Here is a 24,747-nt window from a genome sequence, read left to right as displayed (position 1 = left end):
CAGGTGGTGAAGTCTCCTCATGTGAAACAGGAGGAAGAAGAGCATCCTTACATCAAAGAGGAAGAAAAGCCCCTTTTCGTCAAAGAGGAGGAGTTTGAGGATGATGTCACCAGGACACCACTGACCTTTGCCCCTTTTAAGAGTAAAGATGAAGCCATGGGTGAGAGTGAGGAGGACAGAGGGGCGGAGCCTCCAAGCAGCAGCTCAACTCCTCAACACATGGAGACAGAAGGTGATGCAGACCAATGGGGATCATCACCAGCACAAAGTGATGACATAAGGTCACAGTCTGCTGACACTGACGATGATGAATTCGCTAAAGGTGATCATGCTGACAACAACCGCTGCAAATGTTCTCAGTGTGCGAAAACATTCAGTTCAAAATGGAATTTGAAAGTTCACCTGAGAAAACACACTGGAAAAAAACCTTTTTCTTGCTCAGACTGTGGCAAAAGCTTCTCTCATAAGTCAAATTTAACAAGCCACATGAGAAAACACACCGGAGAAAAACATTTTGCCTGCCCAGACTGTGGCAAAAGCTTTTCTCATAAGTCACATTTAACAATCCACACGAGAAAACACACCGGAGAAAAACCTTTTGCCTGCCCAGACTGTGGCAAAAGCTTTTCTCATAAGTCACATTTAACAATCCACACGAGAAAACACACCGGAGAAAAACCTTTTGCCTGCCCAGACTGTGGCAAAAGCTTTTCTCATAAGTCAAATTTAACAAGCCACATGAGAAAACACACCGGAGAAAAAACTTTTGCCTGCCCAGACTGTGGCAAAAGCTTCAATGACAAGAGTACTTTAACAAAACACAAAAGAACACACACTGGAGAAAAACCTTTTTCTTGCTCAGACTGTGGCAAAAGTTTCTCTCACAAGAAAAATTTAATAAGACATACAAGTACACACACTGGAGAGAAACCTTTTTCCTGCCCAGACTGTGGCAAAAGCTTCTCTCATAAGTCCGCTTTAACAGTACACACAAGAACCCACACTGGAGAAAAACCTTTTTCCTGCCCAGACTGTGGCAAAAGCTTCTCTGACAAGGGAACTTTAACAAACCACAAAATAACCCACACTGGAGAAAAAGCTTTTGCCTGCCCAGACTGTGGCAAAAGCTTCTCTCATAAGTCCGCTTTAACAGTACACACAAGAACCCACACTGGAGAAAAACCTTTTTCCTGCCCAGACTGTGGCAAAAGCTTCTCTCATAAGTCCGCTTTAACAGTACACACAACAACCCACACTGGAGAAAAAGCTTTTTCCTGCCCAGACTGTGGCAAAAGCTTCTCTCAGAAGTCCGCTTTAACAGTACACACAATAACCCACACTGGAGAAAAACCTTTTTCCTGCCCAGACTGTGGTAAAAGCTTCTCTCAGAAGGGACAGTTAAAAATACACAAAAGAACCCACACTGGAGAAAAACCTTTTTCCTGCCCAGACTGTGGCAAAAGCTTCTCACGAAAGTCCGCTTTAACAGTACACACAAGAACCCACACTGGAGAAAAACATTTTTCCTGCCCAGACTGTGGCAAACACTTCTCACGAAAGTCCGCTTTAACAGTACACACAAGAACCCACACTGGAGAAAAACCTTTTTCCTGCCCAGACTGTGGCCAAAGCTTCTCTGACAAGGGAAATTTAAAAAGCCACTCAAGAACACATGCTGGGAAGAAACCATTTAGTTGCAGTGTTTGTGCTAAAAGATTCTCTAGTAAAAAGCTTGTTGAGACACACAAATGTGCTGGTGAGAAAAGCAGCGATCTTTAAAGCTTAAAAAGATGAAGGGAGTGAGTCTGGTGTGCTGTAAAAGTGTAAATGATTTTGAATAAAATAGAGAGGGAGGAAATAAGTGATCCCGCTTATTTTAAAAATGTTCAGACTTAGAAATTAAAAGTCATTGATTTTTAGGGCAACTTTATTTTAACAGTGATAGACAGAATATCAGAAAACATTTGAAAGAATGACATGGGGGGGGGGGGATGAGCATTTTGTTGAGGGAGATCATTAACCAGCTCCTCTCGTGTCGTCCTTCGCTGATCTCGACCTTTTTCATATTGATTGAGACCCCACGAGCTGATATCTTGCATGGAGCCCCCCAGAACCCAAAATTTTGCAGCAACAAAACTTAAAGGGGAAGTCAACCCAAAATGTTCTTAACAATATGTTGTATGTGCCTCCACTAGTCTAAAGACGGCATTCAGGTTAATATTGCGTTTATCTTGAACATTGCTCCAGTTCCAAGTGTCAGCGGCTACGACAATGACCTCAAATCATGTCGGATATCTTTTGCAGTGAAAAAGTATTTGCCCTCCTCTCAATTTCTTACTTTTTTTGCAGTTTGCCCACTTGAATGTTTAAAATCATCAAACAAATGTCAATATCAAAGATAACCCAAATAAACATGCAATGCAGTTTTTTTTTAAGTGGAGACAAAACACTATTCAAAGCTGCCTGGCCCTGTCAAAAGTATTCACGTTCATTACGTTCATAGATATGAGGGTTTCAGAAGACTTAAGAAGAATCAACTCCAGCTTTACTTAAAAGTGTAAACGTAATGCTTTCAAAGCTACTCAAACTATGAATATGAAATGTTTTTAAAGTTTTCTTTTAATGTGTTTAAACGCCAATGTATGCTTTAGTAATATTGTAAGCTACTTTTGTTTTCTCTGCTTTGCTTCCGAATGTCGTTAACGGTTGTGTTTGTTGACGTTTGTAGGTGTTGTGTATTTGCTTATGTGAAGCACATTGAGTTGCCTTGTGTATGAAATAGAAATAAAATATAGAAGAAAAAGCCACCTTGCCATTTTCCTAAATTAGCGTGGAAATTACCTTCAGGGACACACAAAGCCAGATGTACAGTATGGCCACGTTCGGAGTGTTTTAAGTCTCGGCTTAAGACCCACTTTTATTCCTTGTTTTTTAGTTCAGCATGAATTGTGTGGTCCGCGTGGTATTTTATTTAATTTGATTATTATTTCATTTTTATTATTATTTTTGGGGGGGTTTAAATATATTTTTATTGTATTTATTCCTTTATTTTACTTATTGTATTTTAGTAACTTATTGACTTTTTTTAAATTATTGTTGGTTTTTACTAGATTTCATGTGTATGTATGATAGTATGTGGATCTCAATGTGCAGCACTTTGGAAACACTTATAAAATAATAAAATAATAATATGTGCTGTAGACATAAAGTGGATTGGATTAGTTTAAAAATGATCACATTAAGTAAACAAACAGTACAATGCAAATGCAAATACATTTGTACTTCTGAGAATTAGGGGAGCGTAAGATATGATAAGTGTGCTCGACTCGAAGTGCAATGGCGTGTCATCACTAACCTTTATTAGAAGGTAAGTGTTGCATTCAAACCTTGCAGCAGGAATTTGTGAAAGCCACAGATGACAAAACTGGCCAAAAGTACAAATATTGCATATATCAGTAATATATCAGATACTGCATCAAATGTTTGCTACTAGCGAAAACCAGTACATTGCTAGTGTTGAGGGTCTTCTGCCCAGATTTAGTTATAACTGTTTTGATTTCCTCAGTAGAGCTTGGTGAGTGTTTAAATGATGTCTGGGGGCCTCCTCTATTTCCACATCAATGGACCATTTGTCTGTGGTTGAAGTCAGTGTGTATTGGATGATGTCCTTAAAATGGGGGGGGGGGGGGGGGGGGTTGTGGTACCGCCTTTCAAGCTAGTATAAGAATGTTGTAAGTGTCTATAATCTGGGCACTTGTGATGAGAAGCAGCCATTTGTCTGTCATTTATAAGTGACCGGAATATTCTGTAAAATAAATCCTTCGAAGGACCTGTTCACCGATCTCCAGTCTGTATTCAGAAAATCAACATTCTCTCTACCCGAAAGAAAACGAACACGCGGAAGACAAAGATGTTCTTCTGAAACTAGCTATTACATAGAGCAATAAATTAAACTCATAACATTTGATGGTTAAATCGCATCCCTGATAATAAACGTTCAGTTAACGGTACCTCAAAATGCTTGTTCATCTTAATGGCAAAATTTTAAACTGCACATTCACCACAATAAGTCCAATTTAAATAGGCGTTTAAACTTTACATATCGGGAACAAAACACTGAAAAGGGGAATAACGAGACCACGCAGTTTTATGTCTTTCTAACTGCAGCACAAATAGCGACATCTGTTGATGATGGTGCTTGCTCTGAAGCCGACAATTTCCAGCAGCCAATCATATCATAGCGGGGGCGTGTCCTGCCTGACTTCCGACGCAGATCTATTTTCGTTTCTTCACGTAACCAGACGCCCTCTGCTAAATCATTCTTTTCGATTCCGGACGCACATCACTATGATGGACTGTGATGGAAAACGATCCTTATGTTTTCCGCGTGTTCGTAGATCAGAAATTAGACTGGAGATCGGTGAATCAGGTTTCCTTCGAAGGATTTATTTTGCAGAATATTCTGGACACAGCGGGTTTATAAAAGCACAAACTGCTCCTTGCTTGCGTGTCCTTTCAGCGGACTCCCAGTATTCTTTTACTATCTTGAAAAAGTATTACAACACCTCCTTCACCCCTGCACAGGAAACAGCCCCCACTTCTTTAAGCATCCCCCCCTTTTCTCCCAGTCCTGAGTTCGTTCAATACATATGACGACAGAAGGAAGCAGATAAGACTTTTACATTTTTACAGCATATCATTAAAACACATTAAGTTTAAACCCAGATACTGGCCCATTGATGTGGAACCAGACAAGGTCCTTTAAACATGAGCATAAATTGTGACAGCACAGACACATCCACAGATCAAAAACAGCTTTACACAATAAACCTTTTTAATACATTCTCTTCCTCAGATAAGAGAAAGAAAGAATCTTCAAACGTTCCGTCACATTTAGTACACTCATCAAGCTTTACTGAGTAAGTTAATACAGTTATGACTACATCTAAACAGTTATAATTCAATTGAAACAACAAAATGGCAACATTCCCTCAGTCGGGCACAACAAACAGATAAACATTTCATTAAAAAAATTCCAGCGGGATCTTCGTCCTCTTCGTCGGATGTTGCAACAGGGGGCTCCTTTGGGGGAGCGAGAGACTCAATCTGTCATGATTGGGGTCAGCTGTTTCTGTTTTCTCTTGCAGTTGCTGGGGAAACAGCTGGAGGGCGGATCCCGCCGAACACACCTGCTGCCCATTAGCTCATCAGGCCAAGATAAAAGCCTGACAGAAGCAGCAAGGAGTGTCGGGTTATTACTCCGTGACGCTACTCTGTATCCCACACTACTCGCTGTTTTAGCCGCCCTCGGGCGTGATCTTGTGTTTCCTTGTTTTTGATTAAAACTAAGTTATCAGCATCACTGCCGTGGCTCTCCTACCTTCCTGCATTTGGGTTCTCCACTCTGTGACCGTAACAGAATAACCCGACCAGAATGGACCCCGCAGACCCCAACAGCATGTGCCAGGCCATGGCCAGCCATGGGCGCTTACTCGGACAGCACGAGCAATACTTCCGCGAGCTGAAGGAGGCAATGTCGACGCTAACCGCCCAGATCGGGTCACTCACCTTGAAGGTGGAGCGGAGGTCGGAATACACGGCCGCGGAAGACTTGCGACCAGCCGGGGCGTCACCTGTCTCCTCCGTGTCCCGATCAGCTGGCAACTTTGTTCTTCGGGAACCCAATATTCCCCATCCTCCCCGCTACTCTGGCGAAATTGGTGGGTGTGAACAATTCATTCACCAGTGTAGCCTGGTTCTCGATCAACAGCCGCACACCTTCCCGAACGATGGCGCCAAGGTCGCCGTCGTAATGAGCCTACTTTCCGGCCAGGCGGCATTATGGGCGATGGCGGTCAGTAAAGCCAATCCGGAGCTCCGAGCTTCATTTCCTGCCTTCCTAAACTTTGTTTGAAAATATTGGTTTGTTTTTCTGCCATTTTACGAGGGGATACACCTTATCCCATTTAGAGCAATTGACATTGGGGACAGTTTTATTCATAAGTTCCATTACACAGTGATCCTCTATTTTAGCAGGGATTACTCGTAATAGAGGTCGTGGTCCTACGCATACTACACAGTGTTCGTTAGTGGCACGGGTCGCTTCGTTAGCCAGCAGTAGCCAATTGTTACTGCTGCCGGACAACCCTGTCGTAACACGGAACCACTCATCTACACGATCGAGCGGTACGCTAACAGCTTTCACCCCGGTCACCTTCATGTAATTAGTCATTTTTGGTTGTTCTACGTTACTCATAGTCTTATTGAAACAAACTAAATTGGGAAAATAGGGGTCAGCTCCGGAGAACCATGCCCATAGTAATAATCCCCAACAGGAGGTGTTATATAGAGTTGCATTAGGCAGCCGTATATTTCCATCGGGAAGAGCAAAAGTCAATTCGGGTTGACCTCCCAGTTTACTCAGTGTTACCCTTTTGCTAAAGAAAATAGCCTCGTCACGAGTTCCCGGTGGCCAGTGACTTGCGTCCTGGGTAGTTATAAAAGTACTCCAGTCTAGCCGAAAAACATGTCCTGTCAAATACCACCAGTATTCTACCCAGTCTTCCCCTTTAGTCTGCTTAGTGTTCCTAAATCCCTTCAAAGACCTAATGGGAATTCTAACAGAGGCGTTCGTGTTTGGGGCCACTGTCGCTGTTATTGAGTTATTACAAGTCCAGGATATGATCCAGGGAATGTGTGGAGAAACAATACCTCGCTGTGGTTACGTTCAAGGTTGTATTGAGGGGCTTCCAGAGATACCAGATTGGCAGAAAAATCAATATGAGAAAGAGTGTCGTGATGTAGCAGCAGATGGAAGATGCGTTCCCACTTTGAAGCCACCTCGAGATGATGTTCTTTGTTGAATGAGAAAATGGCGTTGTCAGCTTCTTTTAGGACCCCAGGGTAGACTGCCCGAGGTCCTAGGATTGGTCACCGGGATTATTTTGCCAGTAAATGTGACTCAATCTTTGTTGAATGATGTCCTCAATAGGGAAAACCGGACACTGGATCAGTAGACGTGGTTTTCCGGTCGGGTCGTCAGGTGGTCCTCAGGTGGTGGGATCGCTGAGCCTGAGGCAGATCTTGCGGGCCGTGTAGACGAGATGTGGAACCACGTGTCCCCTTTTCTATGCAGGCGAACCGCACAAGATGTCCTCTCCGTCACCTTATGGGGTCCAGTCCACCTGGGTGCAGACCATTTTCGTTTAGTCACTTTTAACCATACATATTCACAATCATTTATTTCTGAAGGAGCATCTGGTTGTTTTTTGTTAGCTTGGAGAACGTAGATGCTAGCTGTTTGAGTTCTGGAGGTAATGCAAGGTGCAACTCTCCCAGTGGTGCCGTTGGAGTCGGAAATGGTCTGTTTGTGTGACCCTCAAACGGAGTCCAGCCTTTAGCTGAGTTTAGTGACATTCGCACATTCATTAATGCAACAGGAAGAGCTTGTAGCCAATTCAATTTTGATGAGGCCAGTGCTTTAGCCAATTTTTCTTTAATATTTCTATTCATTCGCTGAACCTGTCCTTGGGATTGGGGATGATACACTGAACCAAATGTATGTTTTAGCCCCAATGCTTTTTCTACTGCCTATGTCTCAGGCCATCCTGAAAAGGAATCCACTATTACCAACAAATATCTGTATCCTGCCACTGGTTTTATCATGTCAGTGAAATCCATCGAAATCACCAGCAGTCACTTCCGGATCGTGAGTGCCCTGAGGAGGTTTAGATGTAGGTATTGTCATGTCTGGGAAGATCTGGTTTTGGTTGAGGGTCCCGATTGGTCCTGAGTGGGTTCCAGCCCTTCCGCGGGTTGACCAATCCGGGCCCTCAGCCACTTGTGCCTGGACCCAGGTGTGGCTAGTTACCCAATTAGTGTGAGTGTTTTTAGTTCCCGGGTGGTGATCTGTCGGCGTGGGATCATTGCTGCTTGTCACGGTCACCCCCGGAGTTCTGTCTGTCATTTTGATTTTGTATCTTTTCAGTTTGTTGTTTAGTTAGCATTAACCAGTACCCTGGTTAGTGTTTTCTGTCAAATAAAGCACGCCAGTTTCGCCCGCACTCCTGCTGTGGTTCCCCTGCCTCCCTGCATTTTGGGTCCTCCACTTCACACACCGACAGACACCACGCCGCTCGTGACCACACCGTGACCACACCGTGACAGGCATACTGTTATCTATTGCAAACACTGCAGTCCTGCAGTTCACTTTTAACAATTTGTCTCATGTAGGGATGCCACCAGGTGTGTTGTCGTCTCAATGTTTCCTCGACACCAACATGGCATATTCCATGGGCTTCAGAAATTAGATTTTTCAATTGTATCTGGGATGGAATATATTTACCTTTTTTCCGCCATATACCTGCTTCATCTTTTTCTCCCCCTTTGGACATCCACACACTTTTTTCTTCTGGACTTGCCTTTTCCTGCCACAGCTTAATTGTTTATGTGGTTATTTCTTGTCCTTCTCCTAATTCACCTTCGCTCACCATCAATTGTAGTGTTGGGCTGTAGCCCGCCGCTTCCTTTGCCGCCTTGTCTGCCGAATCATTTCCTACTGACACAAAATATTTTTTTCTTGAATGTCCTTTACATTTTATCAGAGCTACTGCTTTAGGCAGTAGTAAGGCGTCTTTCAAAGCAAAGATGTCTTGATGGTGTTTAATAGGTGTCCCTGTTGCAGTCATGTAGTCATTTCTTTGCCATTCTGCCATGGTGGTGTGCACAACCACATGTGCATACGCAGAGTCAGTGTAAATGTTTACAGTCTTTCCTTGTGCTATCTTTAGTGAAGTTGTTACAGCCACTATTTACACAGGAAACCTTTTTAACACATTCTCTTCCTCAGATACGAGGAAGAAAGAATCTTCAAACGTTCCGTCACATTTAGTACACTCATCAAGCTTTACTGAGTAAGTTAATACAGTTATGACTACATCGAAACAGTTATAACTAAAATCAAAACAGTTATAATTAAATTGAAACAACAAAATGTCAACAACTGCAACATAATTTATTAAATCTCAGCGTGTGAATAAACTCGTTTCGGTGCGCGTTGATGCTTCTCGCCCTACTTAAATTAGCTTAGCTTAGCGTCAAGAAGAGATCAAGTGTGAAAAAAAGCTTAAAAAAATAGATTATCCAGAATATTTTATAAAAGATAAAAATATTGTTTGAAAAAATTTCAGACATAGCTAATAATTTAAATGAGAACTTTGTTAATGTTGGCAGTAATTTGGCAGAAGAAATCCCTGAGCCACAAAACAAATGTCAAATAGATAAGCACATTAAAAATAATTCATCCACTATGTGGCTTAATGCTGTTAATGATACATTAATTTCCTTTAATTTATTGTATTTATTTTTGCCTCTTCTGGTTGTGGCAGCTGGTCCACAACAGCTGTCAATCATTGTTCAAGTTTGCCGTTTACTCAAAGTGGCAGATTTCTATCATGCCAAAATGGCTGCACTCAGACCATTTTGGGACGCGTGACGTCAACGTCAGGATCTCCATGTGCAGTGCTGCAATACTCCTGGTTGGGAAACACTGCATTAGACAACCTAATCCAAAATAGTGTTGAAGGCCCGATTTGACTGACGCGAGACAGACTAAGAGTTGGCCCCTCTGCATTGAGCAAACTAATATTCACAAAAGCAAATACTTTTTTCAATTTCTTTTAAAGTAATATAATTTTATGTGCATGGCTGTACAGAGTACGGTAAAATCGTGTTTCTAAATAAAAATGCGCGGTTCAATTTGCAGATGGCGACATCTGTCGGTGACTTGATGACAGCGCTCCATACACGATCGAAGCTTCCAGCAGCCAATCATATCGCAGTGTGGGCGTGTCCTCGACTTCTCGCACGTCTCCTTTCGCTTCTTCACAACACCAGACGCCCTCCGCTAAATTATTCTTTCCGATTTGGTGCTGAACTGACTGCAGCCTCCACACAGGACGCCCGTCGCTACTTTGAAGGACTACAACATCATTTATTAAGTCTTTGTCGCCGGATCAACTCGTCTCGGTGCACGTTGAAGATTCGCGGCTTAGTTAGCTTAGCTTATTTTAGCTTGCTAGCCGCTAACAAGGAGGCACGTTTGGTAATCGCGACACAGCGACAACGAGACATCAGGTGTGACTTTTTGGGCGTTATTGTGCCAACATGTGTGCAAGAACGACACCGAAGTACGAGGAGGAACTTTTTGGAGTAAAAGAAGAGAAGGAGCAACATCTTCGACTTCAACTGCTGGGCAATGTTTGCACGCAGCCTCGTGTTGTGCTACGCAGAGCAGGTTTGTACACTTCTTAGCTCGCCTACTTCGTGAAGAACTTGTTTCTATCGTTAAAATAATATCCATGTGTTTGTAGTTCAATAGAATCCTACAGAGCCCCAAAGGCTAGTGATGAATACATGGGTATGAACTGAACTACGTAAACAGGCAGAACAAAAAAGGAGGAGTGGCTCTGTATGTTGATGAAGGATTAGAATACAAAAAAAGTGGAGAAGATGAATGCCATTATTCTGGAAATTTGTATGGAAAAAAGGGAAGAATATATTGGTTGGTTGTGTATACAGAGCTCCGGGGTCTGATATTGAATTATTTAATAATTGTAGGGAAAGAATGTTTTCCAGCGATTAAAAAAACAAGGACGTGTTAGTTTGCAGGGATTTCAATTTTGATCTTTTAAATCCTAATAAGCATGAACTAACTGATGAATTTATCGATGTAATGTTTAGTATGAGTTTATTTCCTTTAATCACAAAACCAAGCAGGGTAACATCTTATTCCGCCACACTAATTGATAATATATTTACTCACTGTATGGATAATACCTCGATTTGTGGATTACTTCTGAATGACATCAGTGATCATCGGCCACTGTTTGTGAGGTATGATTGGAATTTTGTTATTGTCTGTGAATCTTAATGTGTTTAACTATAAAAGAATAAGAACAGAAGAATCTATTGACAGCTTAAGAAATGAATTACTGATAACAGAGAGAATAGTATACGAGGAGACTGACATTAACAAATCATATGAAACATTCCTGCGAATATTTAAAGCATTATTTGATAAGCATTGTCCAATAAAATGTTACTACCAGAAGAAAAGATACACAGAAAAAACATGGATCACGAAAGGGCTACAGAATGCATGCAAAAAAAAGAACACATTATACAGGAAATTCTTAAAATTAAGAACTGTAGAAGCAGAAAATAAATATAAGATAAATTAATTATATGAGAAAATCTAAGAAAGTTTACTATAATTGGACAAGAATAAAACCAACAAAAGGGATATGGAACGTGTTATTATCTGGAATGGTTCAACAAAAAGTTATCCTGAATATTTTATTGAGGATAGCAAAACATAAATAATATGAATGATGTGGGTTTAATCGATTTTTTTGTAAGTGTGGGGCCCAAACTGGCAGAACAAATTGCAAACCTACAGCCGGAAGAAGGGTTGGGGAGGGTCGGGAGCTTTATTGATAGCAACCACAGCTCAATGTTTTTAAATCCTGCAACTGAAAAAGAGATTCTTGATATTGTTGGCAAATGCAAGGGCAACATTTCCACAGACTGGAACGACATTGATATGTTTTTGATTAAGAAAGTAATTGATGTAATTGTAAAGCCATTAACCTATATGTGTAATTTGTCCTTGTCATCGGGTGTATTCCCAGATCAAATGAAAACTGCCAAGATCGTCCCGATTTACAAAGCGGGAGACAGAAGTCAATTCACTAATTAAAGGCCGGTCTCTCTACTTTCTCAATTCTCAAACATTTTAGACATTTTTTTTGCAAATAGCCTAGATAATTTCATTGAAGAGTATGAATTGATAAATTACAGGTCAATATGGATTGAGACCAAAGAGGTCCACGTGGAAGAAATAACCAGTTCTCTGGACCCCCAAAAAATGTAGCAGGAGTATTTGTAGATTTAAAAAAGGCATTTGACACAATAGATCATCATGTACTAGTTAGGAAACTTGAAAAATATGGAATTAAAGGAGTTACACTCAACTGGCTGACAAATTAGCTATCTAATACATAATATTCACATGACGTCACCGACCCCCACCTTTCGACCCAGCGGACCTTTCGTGGGGCAAACGACTAGCAAGACAACGCAACCAAATGCTGAGCGCTCGCAAGTTACTTACTACAAGTTACTTTGATTTATTCATTTGTTCATTCGTTCCGGATTTTCACGCACCGCTTCATAATGGTGCATAATTGGGCGAACAAAGATGTGAAATGAAACTAAATAGTATTCACATGCCGTCATTTGCCCAACATTGTGTGCCGGTCCATGGAATGTCGAATGGGAACGGCAAAGAAGTGTCCGGAATTACAAAGATACTTCGGAAGGATTTCCAACCGACAAAGTCTACCAAAGTGTGTTCTAACCATTTTGATTAAGGTAAGTGTCATTGTAAGATGGTAAAAATGCTTTTACCATAATGCGATTGTGATCTATGTGAGCCGCTAGCCGTGGCTAGCTCTGGCTAAAGATAGATTTGTGGTCAAGACGTTCGATTTTGAGATCTCTCCAAATACGGTCTCTTATTATTCTTTACCAGCAGCCCAAACGTTGAAATTGTTGCTAAAGTGTACAAAAATAAGTGATGAATCAACAATAATGTTGTTGTTGTTGTTTTTGTTGTAACATGCTAGCTAGCGCTAGTAGTTAGCGCGTTCAGGGAAACTAGACACTTGTTTTAAAAAAATAACCTGAGATTCTTCATCTCGAATTCACAATTGATAAATGCGACCAAAATGTTTTCCTATGTACATAAACTACATTTGTATGGTTTCGAAAATCTTAAAGTTTGTGCTATTTGCAGATGACAAACATTTTCTGTTCTGGAGACAACCTGCAGCAGATAGGTAGCTACTGTTAACATTTTTACTGTTTTTAATTTAGTTATAACTGTGTAGATGTGTGTGTAATTATGTTAACTTAATATAGCTCGATGAATAATGTTTTTGATTGTTTTCTTATCTTTCTCTCTTGCCTGGGAAAGAGAAAAATAATAAGTTTCTTTTCTATTATCTAAGGGAGTAGAGTTTGTAGGACTTTCTGTTCGGTCAAAGAAAGTCCAAGGACAAGCTGGTATACTGCTGTCGAAGTCTAATCTGATTTTGCACCTACGGGAACTTGATGGGGGGGGGGGGGAGAGGCGATTTCCTGTGAACACTGTTTTTCAATAAATGTGCCGTGTGCTCGAGTTTGGGACGGATCACTGCTTGGGTGACTTCAATTGTGTTATCAGAAATTTCTGAATGAACCTCTTCACCAGAATCTCAACTTGGATTTATTGGAACACGTAAAAGAGTACAAAAATATAGTGTGCTCTAACACTAACAAAGAATTAAATCAACTTAAACATGGTTTGACCTAAACAAACTTTCATTAAATTTGAGTAAAAGCAAACTGATGTTGTTCAACCGTAAAATAAATACACAAATAATACTGAGGATTAATAACGTTCAAATTGAATGGGTTTATGAAAATACATTTCTGGGTGTGATTCTTGATGACAAAATCTGCCGGAAATCCCATATAAAACATGTTAGGGCAAAGTTGGAATTTTGGGAAAGACCAGACACATTAAATCAGAAAACAATGTATATTTTGTATTGTTGATTAATATTACTGTGTAGAAGTTTGGGGTAATTTCTACAAAACTACAATACAATCATTATGCACACTGCAAAAAAGCCATGAGAATAATAAATCATGCAGGGTACCTTGAATACACCAATAAGCTTTTTTTTTTTTTTATTGCGCACACTAGTTTAGGGATCTGTTAGATTTTAAAACTGGACAAATAATGTATGGGGCAAATAATAATATGCTGCAACATACAAAAATGATGTACTTTATTTGAGAGGGAAATTGAAATTTAAACAAAATTATGCTGGCACAAAACTCAAAAGTATGAGCATTTCGATCTGTGGTGTGGTTTTGTGGAATGGTCTTGAGGAAAACATTGAAAGAAGTACAAGCATTTGTCAATTTAAGAAATTGTATAACGAAATAATTTTTGCTAAATATACTAGGGAGGAATAATAAAAACAGTGGTTGAGTACAATTTTTGTGAAGGCATTTAAGAATAATGAGTTAAAGTAATAAGTGAGGTATAATTGGGATAGGACGAGATGAGCAGTTGCTTCATCCTATTCCATTTCGAACAGAAAGTATTTTCCTTTGTTAAATGAGTTTCTTTGGAAGTCATTACTATTATTTATGGGGAGCGAAAACAGTTATATTTCATCCTTGTTTTGTGGAATAACTTTTGTTTTATTGTCATTTTTAAATGTTCAAAATAAAGTTGAGTGAAAATGGAGAAACCCAAAGCGTTCTGAACCACTGAATCAATCTGAAGTCATTTTGTTGAAATGGTTCAGCGGCTCGAAGCATCACAAACTTACATCAACTAGGCGGTGAGTTACCGGTCACGGGAAAATAACCACCGCAGATTGTTTATCTTGGCTTAATAATACGCGGCCGCTTCAGTATGATCTAACCACCGTCTGCTCTTTTTCCCTTTCTATAAGGAGTGCATCTAATCAAGAGTGCGACAAAAATACGGACAACCCGTAACAGTTGGCTGCTCTGCAAAAACAGTTATTAGAACAATCAATAAAATCTTAAACTATTTCTTGTGCTACTCAGCCAGCTTCTGGAATGGAATTGACTACATGTTGTTTTATGTCAGCGGCACATCAGTTTAGTAGGTATAGCATTAGCGTTTTAATGCCATTAGCGATGTTGAGAGGAATTTGTCCTAAAACCCTTAGTCAGGATTGATTGTTTTGTTTTCGTGCTACTACTAGCATTCTCTGCTAGCGACATGTCATGATTACGTGAAGAAGTGCAGACTTATAACCAGGGTTGGAAGGGTTGCTTTTAAGGGTTTCGTATTATTCTTTCAACATTCTAAAATGCTTTTCAAATGTGTTAGGGTTGTGTCACTTTTATGTAAATAGCTGCACCAGGCTATGTCTAAGCCACACCCTTCTCTCTCGAAGGGGCAGTGGTTTCTGTCATGGTAGTGATAGAAAATGTTCTTTGTTTTCTTGCGTGTTAAAATAAAACTCAAAGTTGAGATCGGTGAAGAGGTTTTCTTGCAAGAGATTTTTATTCAGAAATTTCTGATGCCATGAAGGATCCTTACTGAATCAGAATCGGTTCCTAAATGTGCCCCCCTTCTGGGCTCATCCCAACTTATACAAAAACAGTGTTTACAGAAAATAGTCTCCCCCTCCTGTCTCCTGTCCTTGTGGGAAGAGTGAAATACAAAAACAGATAATAAATCTTCAGCTCGTATCTTAGTCCACTCCAGATGTAGGAAAATAATTGGTCCCGGCACTTCTTGGACCGGATAATTTATGGACAGAAACTCTGCTTGCACTTTCAAACATATACTCCTTTAGATAAGAACAGAAACCTTATTAGACATTCCTTTCCCAGGGAATGGAACAAAGACACTATACATCGAATAACATTTGAATTAACTGTTTTCTTATTACTACACAGCTATAACTAAATTCAAAACGGTTAAAATATCAATTGAAACAGTAAAAAATGTTAACAATGTTAACAGTAGCCATGTGCTAATGTTGTGAATGGAAGCGACTGGCCATGGCAGCAGAAGAAAAGAAAAATACAGACATGTCTCTTACACATTTGAGAACTATTTCAATATGTGGAAAAGTGGCATAACGTTTTACCATAAGGAAAAGTCGCATAACGTTACTACAGAGACTATGTTGTAGCGTTAGTTTGTGATTGTTTAGGCAACGGTTATTTTTGCCGTAACCGGCAAATCTCCCACAAACGTTATTTTGGCGTGCAATGTCTCACATTTGCCGTGAATGCTTGGCGACATTTACAAGCGGTTATGAATAAAACAAATGTGCACATTTAGGCCGTTTCGTCGAGACCACTTAGCGGCCGGTTAGAAACAATAATACACAACATCAAGGCGCGCTAGAGATTTGACTTAACTCGACCAAATGTATGTTTGCCTTCTTGTGTCCCGCAGACGTTGGTGAGAAATATCTTCGTCCTGAGGAACAGGTGGTGAAGTCTCCTCATGTGAAACAGGAGGAAGAAGAGCATCCTTACATCAAAGAGGAAGAAAAGCCCCTTTTCGTCAAAGAGGAGGAGTTTGAGGATGATGTCACCAACTCACCACTGACCTTTGCCCCTTTTAAGAGTAAAGATGAAGTCATGGGTGAGAGTGAGGAGGACAGAGGGGCGGAGCCTCCGAGCAGCTCAACTCCTCAACACATGGAGACAGAAGGTGATGCAGACCAATGGGGATCATCACTAGCACAAAGTGATGACATAAGGTCACAGTCTGCTGACACTGACGATGATGAATACGCTAAAGGTGATCATGCTGACAACAACCGCTGCAAATGTTCTCAGTGTGCGAAAACATTCAGTTCAAAATGGAATTTGAAAGTTCACCTGAGAAAACACACTGGAGAAAAACCTTTTTCTTGCTCAGACTGCGGCAAAAGCTTCTCTCAGAAAGGAATTTTAACAAAACACACAAGAACCCACACTGGAGAAAAACCTTTTTCTTGCCCAGACTGTGGCAAAAGCTTCTATGAAAAGGGAACTTTAAAAATACACAAAATAACACACACTGGAGAAAAACCTTTTTCTTGCCCAGACTGTAGCAAAAGCTTCTCTCACAAGGGAAATTTAACAAGACATACAAGTACACACACTGGAGAAAAACCTTTTTCCTGCTCAGACTGTGGCAAAAGCTTCTCTGACAAGAGTACTTTAACAAGACATACAAGTACACACACTGGAGAAAAACCTTTTTCCTGCTCAGACTGTGGCAAAAGCTTCTCTGACAAGAGTACTTTAACAAAACACACAAGAAAACACACTGGAGAGAAACCTTTTTCCTGCTCAGACTGTGGCAAAAGCTTCTCTGACAAGAGTACTTTAACAATACACAAAAGAACACACACTGGAGAAAAACCTTTTTCCTGCTCAGACTGCAGCAAAAGCTTCTCTCAGAAGTCCGGTTTAACAAAACACACAAGAAAACACACTGGAGAGAAAACTTTTTCCTGTTCAGACTGCGGCAAAAGCTTCAAAAACAAGAGTACTTTAACAATACACAAAAGAACACACACTGGAGAGAAACCTTTTTCCTGTTCAGACTGCGGCAAAAGCTTCAATGAAAAGAGTACTTTAACAATACACAAAAGAACACACACCGGAGAGAAACCTTATTCCTGTTCAGACTGCGGCAAAAGCTTCACTAACAATAGTGCATTAAGAAACCACAAAATAACCCACACTGGAGAAAAAGCTTTTGCCTGCCCAGACTGTGGCAAAAGCTTCTCTCACAAAGGAAATTTAAAAATACACAAAATAACCCACACTGGAGAAAAACCTTTTTCTTGCTCAGACTGTGGCAAAAGCTTTTTTCATAAGTCAAATTTAACAAGCCACATGAGAAAACACACCGGAGAAAAACCTTTTGCCTGCCCAGACTGTGGCAAAAGCTTCAATGACAAGAGTACTTTAACAATACACAAAAGAACACACACCGGAGAAAAACCTTTTTCCTGCTCAGACTGTGGCAAAAGCTTTTTTCATAAGTCAAATTTAACAAGCCACACAAAAAAGCACACTGGAGAGAAACCTTTTTCCTGTTCAGACTGCGGCAAAAGCTTCTGTGACAAGAGAAATTTAACAGTACACACAAGAACCCACACTGGAGAGAAACCTTTTTCCTGTTCAGACTGCGGAAAAAGCTTCTCTGACAAGGGAAATTTAAAAAGCCACTCAAGAACACATGCTGGGAAGAAACCATTTAGTTGCAGTGTTTGTGCTAAACGATTCTCTAGTAAAAAGCTTGTTGAGACACACGAGTGTGCTGGTGAGAAAAGCAGCGATCTTTAAAGCTTAAAAAGATGAAGGGAGTGAGTCTGGTGTGCTGTAAAAGTGTAAATGATTTTGAATAAAATAGAGAGGGAGGAAATAAGTGATCCCGCTTATTTAAAAAATGTTCAGACTTAGAAATTAATAAGTCTTTGATTTTTATGGCAACTTTATTTTAACAGTGATAGACAGAATATCAGAAAACAATTGAAAGCATGACATGGGGGGGGGGGGGATGAGCATTTTGTTGAGGGAGATCATTAACCAGCTCCTCTTGTGTCGTCCTTCGCTGATCTCGACCTTTTTCATATTGATTGAGACCCCACGAGCTGATATCTTGCATGGAGCCCCCCAGAACCCAAAATTTTGCAGCAACAAAACTTAAAGGGGAAGTCAACCCAAAATGTTTTTGACAATATGTTGTATGTGCCTCCACTAGTCTAAAGACGGCATTCAGGTTAATATTGCGTTTATCTTGAACATTGCTCCAGTTCCAAGTGTCAGCGGCTACGACAATGACCTCAAATCATGTCGGATATCTTTTGCAGTGAAAAAGTATTTGCCCTCCTCTCAAATTCTCACTTTTATTGCACAGTTTGCCCACTTGAATGATTAAAATCATCAAACAAATGTCAATATCAAAGATAACCCAAATAAACATACAATGCAGTTTTTTTAAAGTGGAGATTTTATTTTTTAAGGACAAAACACTATTCAAAGCTGCCTGGCCCTGTCAAAAGTATTCACGTTCATTACGTTCATAGATATGAGGGTTTCAGAAGACTTAAGAAGAATCAACTCCAGCTTTACTTAAAAGTGTAAACGTAATGCTTTCAAAGCTACTCAAACTATAAACTATGAATATGAAATGTTTTTAAAGTTTTCTTTTAATGTGTTTAAACGCCAATGTATGCTTTAGTAATATTGTAAGCTACTTTTGTTTTCTCTGCTTTGCTTCCGAATGTCGTTAACGGTTGTGTTTGTTGACGTTTGTAGGTGTTGTGTATTTGCTTATGTGAAGCACATTGAGTTGCCTTGTGTATGAAATAGAAATAAAATATAGAAGAAAAAGCCACCTTGCCATTTTCCCAAATTAGCGTGGAAAATACCTTCAGGGACACACAAAGCCAGATGTGCAGTATGGCCACGTTCGGAGTGTTTTAAGTCTCGGCTTAAGACCCACTTTTATTCCTTGGCTTTTAGTTCAGCATGAATTGTGTGGTCCGCGTGGTTTTTTATTTAATTTGATTATTATTTCATTTTTATTATTATTTTTGGGGGGGTTTAAATATATTTTTTATTGTATTTATTCCTTTATTTTACTTATTGTATTTTATTAATTTATTGACTTTTTTTAAATTATTGTTGGTTTTTACTAGATTTCATGTGTATGTATGATAGTATGTGGATCTCAATGTGCAGCACTTTGGAAACACTTGTTTATAAAATGTGCTTTTGACATAAAGTGGATTGGATTAGTTTAAAAATGACCACATTAAGTAAACAAACAGTACAATGCAAATGCAATACATTTGTACTTCTGAGCATTAGGGGAGCGTAAGATATGATAAGTGTGCTCGACTCGAAGTGCAATGGCGTGTCATCACTAACCTTTATTAGAAGGTAAGTGTTGCATTCAAACCTTGCAGCAGGAATTTGTGAAAGCCACAGATGACGAAACTGGCCAAAAGTACAAATATTGCATATATCAGTAATATATCAGATACTGCATCAAATGTTTGCTACTAGCTAATGCCAGTACTAGAGCAATAAATTAAACTCATAACATGTGATGGTTAAATCGCATCCCTGATAATAAACGTTCAGTTTACGGTACCTCAAAATGCTTGTTCATCTTGATGGCAAATTTTTAATCTGCACATTCACCACAATAAATCTAATTTAAACTTTACATATCGGGAACAACAGACTGAAAAAGGGAGAAATGAGACCTCGCAGTTTTATGTCTTTCTAACTGCAGCAAAAATGGCGACATCTGTCGATGACTTGATGACAGTGCTTGCTCCCAAGCCGACAATCTCCAGCAGCCAATCATATCGCAGCGGGGGCGTGTCCTGCCTGACTTCCGACGCAGATCTACTTTCGTTTCTTCACGTAACCAGACGCCCTCCGCTAAATCATTCTTTTCGATTCCGTGCTGAACCGACTACAACCTCCAAACAGGACGTTAATCACTACTTTGAAGGTCTACGACACCATTGATCAAATCTCAGCGTGTGAATGAACTCGTTTCGGTGCGCGTTGATGCTTCTCGCCCTACTTAGCTTAGCTTAGCTCATCTTAGCTCGCTAGCTGCTAGCAAAGAGAAGCACATAACACGTCGTCAAGAAAAGATCAAGTGTGACTTTGTTGGCATTATTGTGCTAAAATGTTTGCAATTACGACACCAAAGTACGAGGAGGAATTCTTTGGAGGAGAAGAAGAGAACGAGCAACATCTTGAAATGCTGGACGATGTTTGCGAGGAGCCTCGACTTGTGCTACACACAGCAGGTTTGTACACTTCTTACTCTCCCTTGCTTAGCACTAGGACTACTATATAGCTTTAAAAATATCAAAATGCAGTCCTCATTACTGTACACAGTAAAATAATTCCAGCCAATATGTTATTGTAACTTAAGTGCATACTACGTTTTCACACATCAATACGTTTTCAATTGATAACATATGATCAAATGTGAATAACTCTTTGAAGTGAGTTTTACAACAATAACAAAATACAATTTGAATACGTTAACTCGACTCTATGTGCTAAGCTTAAAAGCAGAAGCCGCATCTTGTAGCCACAAAGCCATGTTAATGCACCACACATATCGTGCCTGAAAGTTACATTTGTTATATATAGAATATGATATATCCTTCAAGCAATCAATCAATCAAAACTTTATTCATAACACACACACACACACACACACACACACACACACACACACACACACACACACACACACACACACACACACACACACACACACACACACACACACACACACACAATAGAATATATGAATGCATAAATGGCTGGCTTCAGATCAGGAGAGGAGACATCACAATATGCTTTGCTAGAATAACTGTGCCTTTTATTACCCGCAAACAGCAATAAACACTTTTATACTGTGCTAGAATAATTGTAAGTTTTATTCCCCGCAGACAGTCATCAATGCCTGTGCTTTGCTCGAATGATTGTACCTTTTATTCCCCGCTAACAGCAATCAATACACTAGAACGTTAAGCAGCATAATATGATCATCATCAGCGCTTACCTTGACACTAGACCGGGGAGCCTACGGTCCGGGTGAAGCGAGCTGCAACAACGGCTGGGCAATCGTACGTGTTCCACAGCGGACTCCGTCCGGACCGTGTGCCGCTACGTCTTTTATTCGTTAGCAAAAAGTTGTGAGCGTGAGAAACCGGGCTGTCCAAGCCCTCTCCCAGACACTCTCGAAAACATGTTTGCGAAGCAGGGAAGGCTGTAGTATAAACAAGGTATTCACTCCCAGGCTGATTCCGCCCTTTATTTACAAATTGTTGGGCACCTGGATTCGTACAGCAGTTCAGGACAACAACATATCCTTATATAAGAGGTTACATGAGGACATATCAAACCATGGTTATTTTCCCTTCAAACTCCCTTGAGTGAATCACAATCAATCTAGCTTTTGAGGTTAAGGTAAGAGGGCTCAAAGACAAAAAAAAAAAACAGTGAAAATATCAAATAGATCAATAATATATATATATATATATATATATATATATAGTTAGATAAGATCGAAGCAAAAGTAACTTCATTTAAATATAAAGAAAGGTACATTAACTCTTTGACTGCCAGACGTTTTCAGAAAAGGGATGCTGTGAGTGCCAGCCGATTTAAGCATTTTGACTGATCTTTCAAGGTCCATAGAATATTTTCTGTTTGGACTATGGAAACACACATACTACCAAATGAAAGATTGAACTCTCATCTTTCATCAGAAAAAAAAGTTTGTTTCTACCTTATTCCGTTCTTCAGTAATCAACAATAGAAAATGGTTAGTTTCACCCAAATGCTCTTGTTTTGGACCAAAATACGGAGAAATCAAGCTTTTAGTGAAACTATATTATTTCATGCACTCTAGTGAAATTTACACTTCTTTTTGTCCATGAATGATGCCACAAACACCTAAACAGTGCTTTACTTCTATAACACACTACCAACAAGAATGAAAAAGTGTTTTTTGATAGCAAAATAAGTTTATTTACATTCAACAGTGTAACAATTTGACTAAACTATTTACAAATGTGTGCAACTGTGGTACTATTTACAATTATGTTGGATGTTTCAACGACAGTTTTTCTTTTTGTGTAACACTCCCCTGCGTGCAAGGAGACGCAACAGGATTTGCACAACACATTAGTTTCACTGCGATTGCCTCTTCGCGTGCAGAAGCTACACTTTCTTGCCGGCCGTTTTTTCCGGGGAATAGCAAGTATATACTGCAGTGTGTGTTGCCATCAAGTCTACTATCAGGATCATGCTACGGTTACGTTACGGTGGTGTTACGTCTGGCTTCCTCGTGTCCTTCAGTTGCTATACTGGGTGGTAAGAGATGTTCTGATCCATCTTATCCACTCCATTCATGGGGGCATCGTAGTCCAGAACCAGTGTCTTCTCCGTGATCAGACTGTACCCGCTCCTCCGATGAATATGCATTGGACTCGGAGTACTCTTCATTGTCCGATCGAATGTCCGCTTGTGCAGCTCCGGCGTTAGCAGCGCTAGCCGGTGAGGCTTTATGACGTGAGAATAAAGGCCGCGTCCAACTGTGGCGTCAACCTCGGGATTCACCATCATCATCATCATCAATGTTCATTGGTCGATGCTTTTCGACTACTCTCCGTCGCCCGATCGAATGTCCGCTTGTGCAGAAGTACCCAGTCGGTTGTGCTGCGCGTTTTCCGGCGTTAGCAGCGCTAGCCGGTGAGGCTTACTACGTGATCATAACGGTCGCGTCAAGGCTTCCAACTTTGAGTCATCATCATCGTCGACATCAATGCGCTTTTTAGTATTGATCGATGCTTTCCGTCTTTGAAAAAAATGCTCAAGCGTGAGCTGCTTGCAACCGGTCGCCATTGTTGCTTCATCAGCCATTGTTGCATCATCAGCCATTGTCCCCTCAACACTCTAGCTCCGCCTCACGTCTTATACTGACGCCCACGGTGAGCGGCCCACCCAACCTTGTGCAAAGAAAGTCATCGCTTTCATCTAGGGGCCAAAACGAGTCATTAAACTAACTAGATCTGCTTGATACTTGATACACAGCTGCCCAAGGCTTTCCTCCACCCGTTTCCAAAAAAACCCAAAAAAACATAGTGAACGTCTTTTAACATCCTCGGCGCCCCTCCGTAGGTTTTTACTAAACGTTTGAAACGTTTATGGCGGTCAAAGAGTTAAGGGATGTCCCCCTTTCGAATGAGGTGCCAGGGAGTTTGTGGAGAATCAATACTTTGCTTAATATGATGTGTTGTGGTTATGTTCAAAGTTGTACTGAAGGGCTTCCAGAGATACCAGATTGGCATAAAAGTTAATATGAGAAAGAGTGTCGCGATGCAGCAGCAGATGGAGATTCGTTCCCACTTTGAAGCCATCTCGAGATGATGTTCTTTATTGAATGATGTCCGCAATAGGGGCAGCTGGACACTGGATCAGTAGACGTGGTTTTCCGGTCGGGTGGTGGGATCGCTGAGCCTGGGTTTTCCGGTCGTCATCGGGTGGTGGGATCGCTGAGCCTGGGGCGGATCTGGCGGGTTGTGTAGATGAGATGTGGAACCACGTGTCCCCTTTTCCGTGCAGGCGAACTGAAGGAGATGTCCTCTCCATTACCTTGTGGGGTCTAGTCCACCTGGGCTCAGATCATTTTCGTTAAATCACTTTTAACCATACATATTCACAATCAATTATTATTATTATTATTATTATTATTTTATTTTTTTCTATAAAGAGCTCAGTATTGTTCATTCGGAAATGTCATCATCATTGCTTTTTATTTTTATTTATTTTTTTATTTTTTTTGTGTGTGTGGGTGAGAATGTGTATGTGCGTGCGTGCGTGTGTGCGTGCGTGCATGCGTGCGTGTATTTGTTAGCTCACCAAAAACCTATTAGAAAAAATCTCATACCGTTCACCTAAACCGAACACCGCCGTCAGGAGACCCGAGGGGACCAAAGAAAACCAAGAAAGGTGAAATCCAGCACCGACCAGACACCACCCACCAGAACTCCTCCCCAACCCAAGAAACATCCAGACCCCAACAAATCCAAAAAACATAAAATCAGGGAGGCCTCAAGAGACCGAAGGAGAGACCGAGAAAAGGAAGGAAGGACAGACGAAGCCGAGTGAGATCCACAGACACCAGCCTCCACCGATTCAATGACCTGAGGAGGAAACAGATTGTGTCTGAGTTTCGGTAGATGCTGGTGTGGTGGATCTGGCATGCATGAAAATCTCCACCAAAGAGGGGAGCCGTCAAACCCCCGCCGGAACAGAGCAAGCGCAACACCTCAGGGCCCCCCAGGCCGCGGCAGCGCCAAAGGACGACCCCCGGGCCCCGCCAGGGCCACCGGCCGGAGAGCAAACTCAGGAGCAGGAGCGCCCCCCACCCCAACACGGCCCGCGCCCCCGACCCAACGCAGCAGGACGGGGCACTGCAGGCCCGCCAGGCACCCCACCGGCCCCCAACCCCCGCACCCCCACGACCCCCCACCCCCCATCCACCCACGCCACCCACCCCAACCCAGCCCCAGCCGCCCCCAGGTC

The 24,747-nt window shown here is 41.0% G+C and overlaps 2 protein-coding genes across 2 annotated transcripts; both read left to right on the top strand.

Moving 5' to 3' along the window:
* Nucleotides 1-377: 377 nt before the first annotated feature.
* Nucleotides 378-1,913, top strand: LOC147180348 (uncharacterized). The gene has a single exon (XM_086071121.1). The coding sequence runs from the start codon at nt 487-489 to the stop codon at nt 1,777-1,779; it is 1,293 nt and encodes a 430-aa protein (XP_085927247.1). The 5' UTR covers nt 378-486; the 3' UTR covers nt 1,780-1,913.
* A 3,521-nt stretch (nt 1,914-5,434) lies between these two features.
* On the top strand, nt 5,435-23,828 carry LOC147180347 (uncharacterized). The gene is made up of 3 exons (XM_086083176.1): nt 5,435-5,720; nt 16,415-17,932; nt 23,785-23,828. Exons 1-3 carry the CDS (start codon nt 5,435-5,437, stop codon nt 23,826-23,828), a joined length of 1,848 nt encoding a protein of 615 aa, XP_085939302.1.
* Nucleotides 23,829-24,747: the final 919 nt, after the last annotated feature.

The sequence above is a fragment of the Leptonotus elevatus genome, chromosome 1 (assembly GCF_054856555.1).
Source record: "Leptonotus elevatus isolate MCC_2025b chromosome 1, RoL_Lele_1.0, whole genome shotgun sequence".
In the NCBI taxonomy this organism is placed as follows: Eukaryota; Metazoa; Chordata; class Actinopteri; order Syngnathiformes; family Syngnathidae; genus Leptonotus; species Leptonotus elevatus.
Note: the sequence above shows the minus strand (reverse complement) of the source record. Positions and strands in the feature narration are given on the sequence as shown.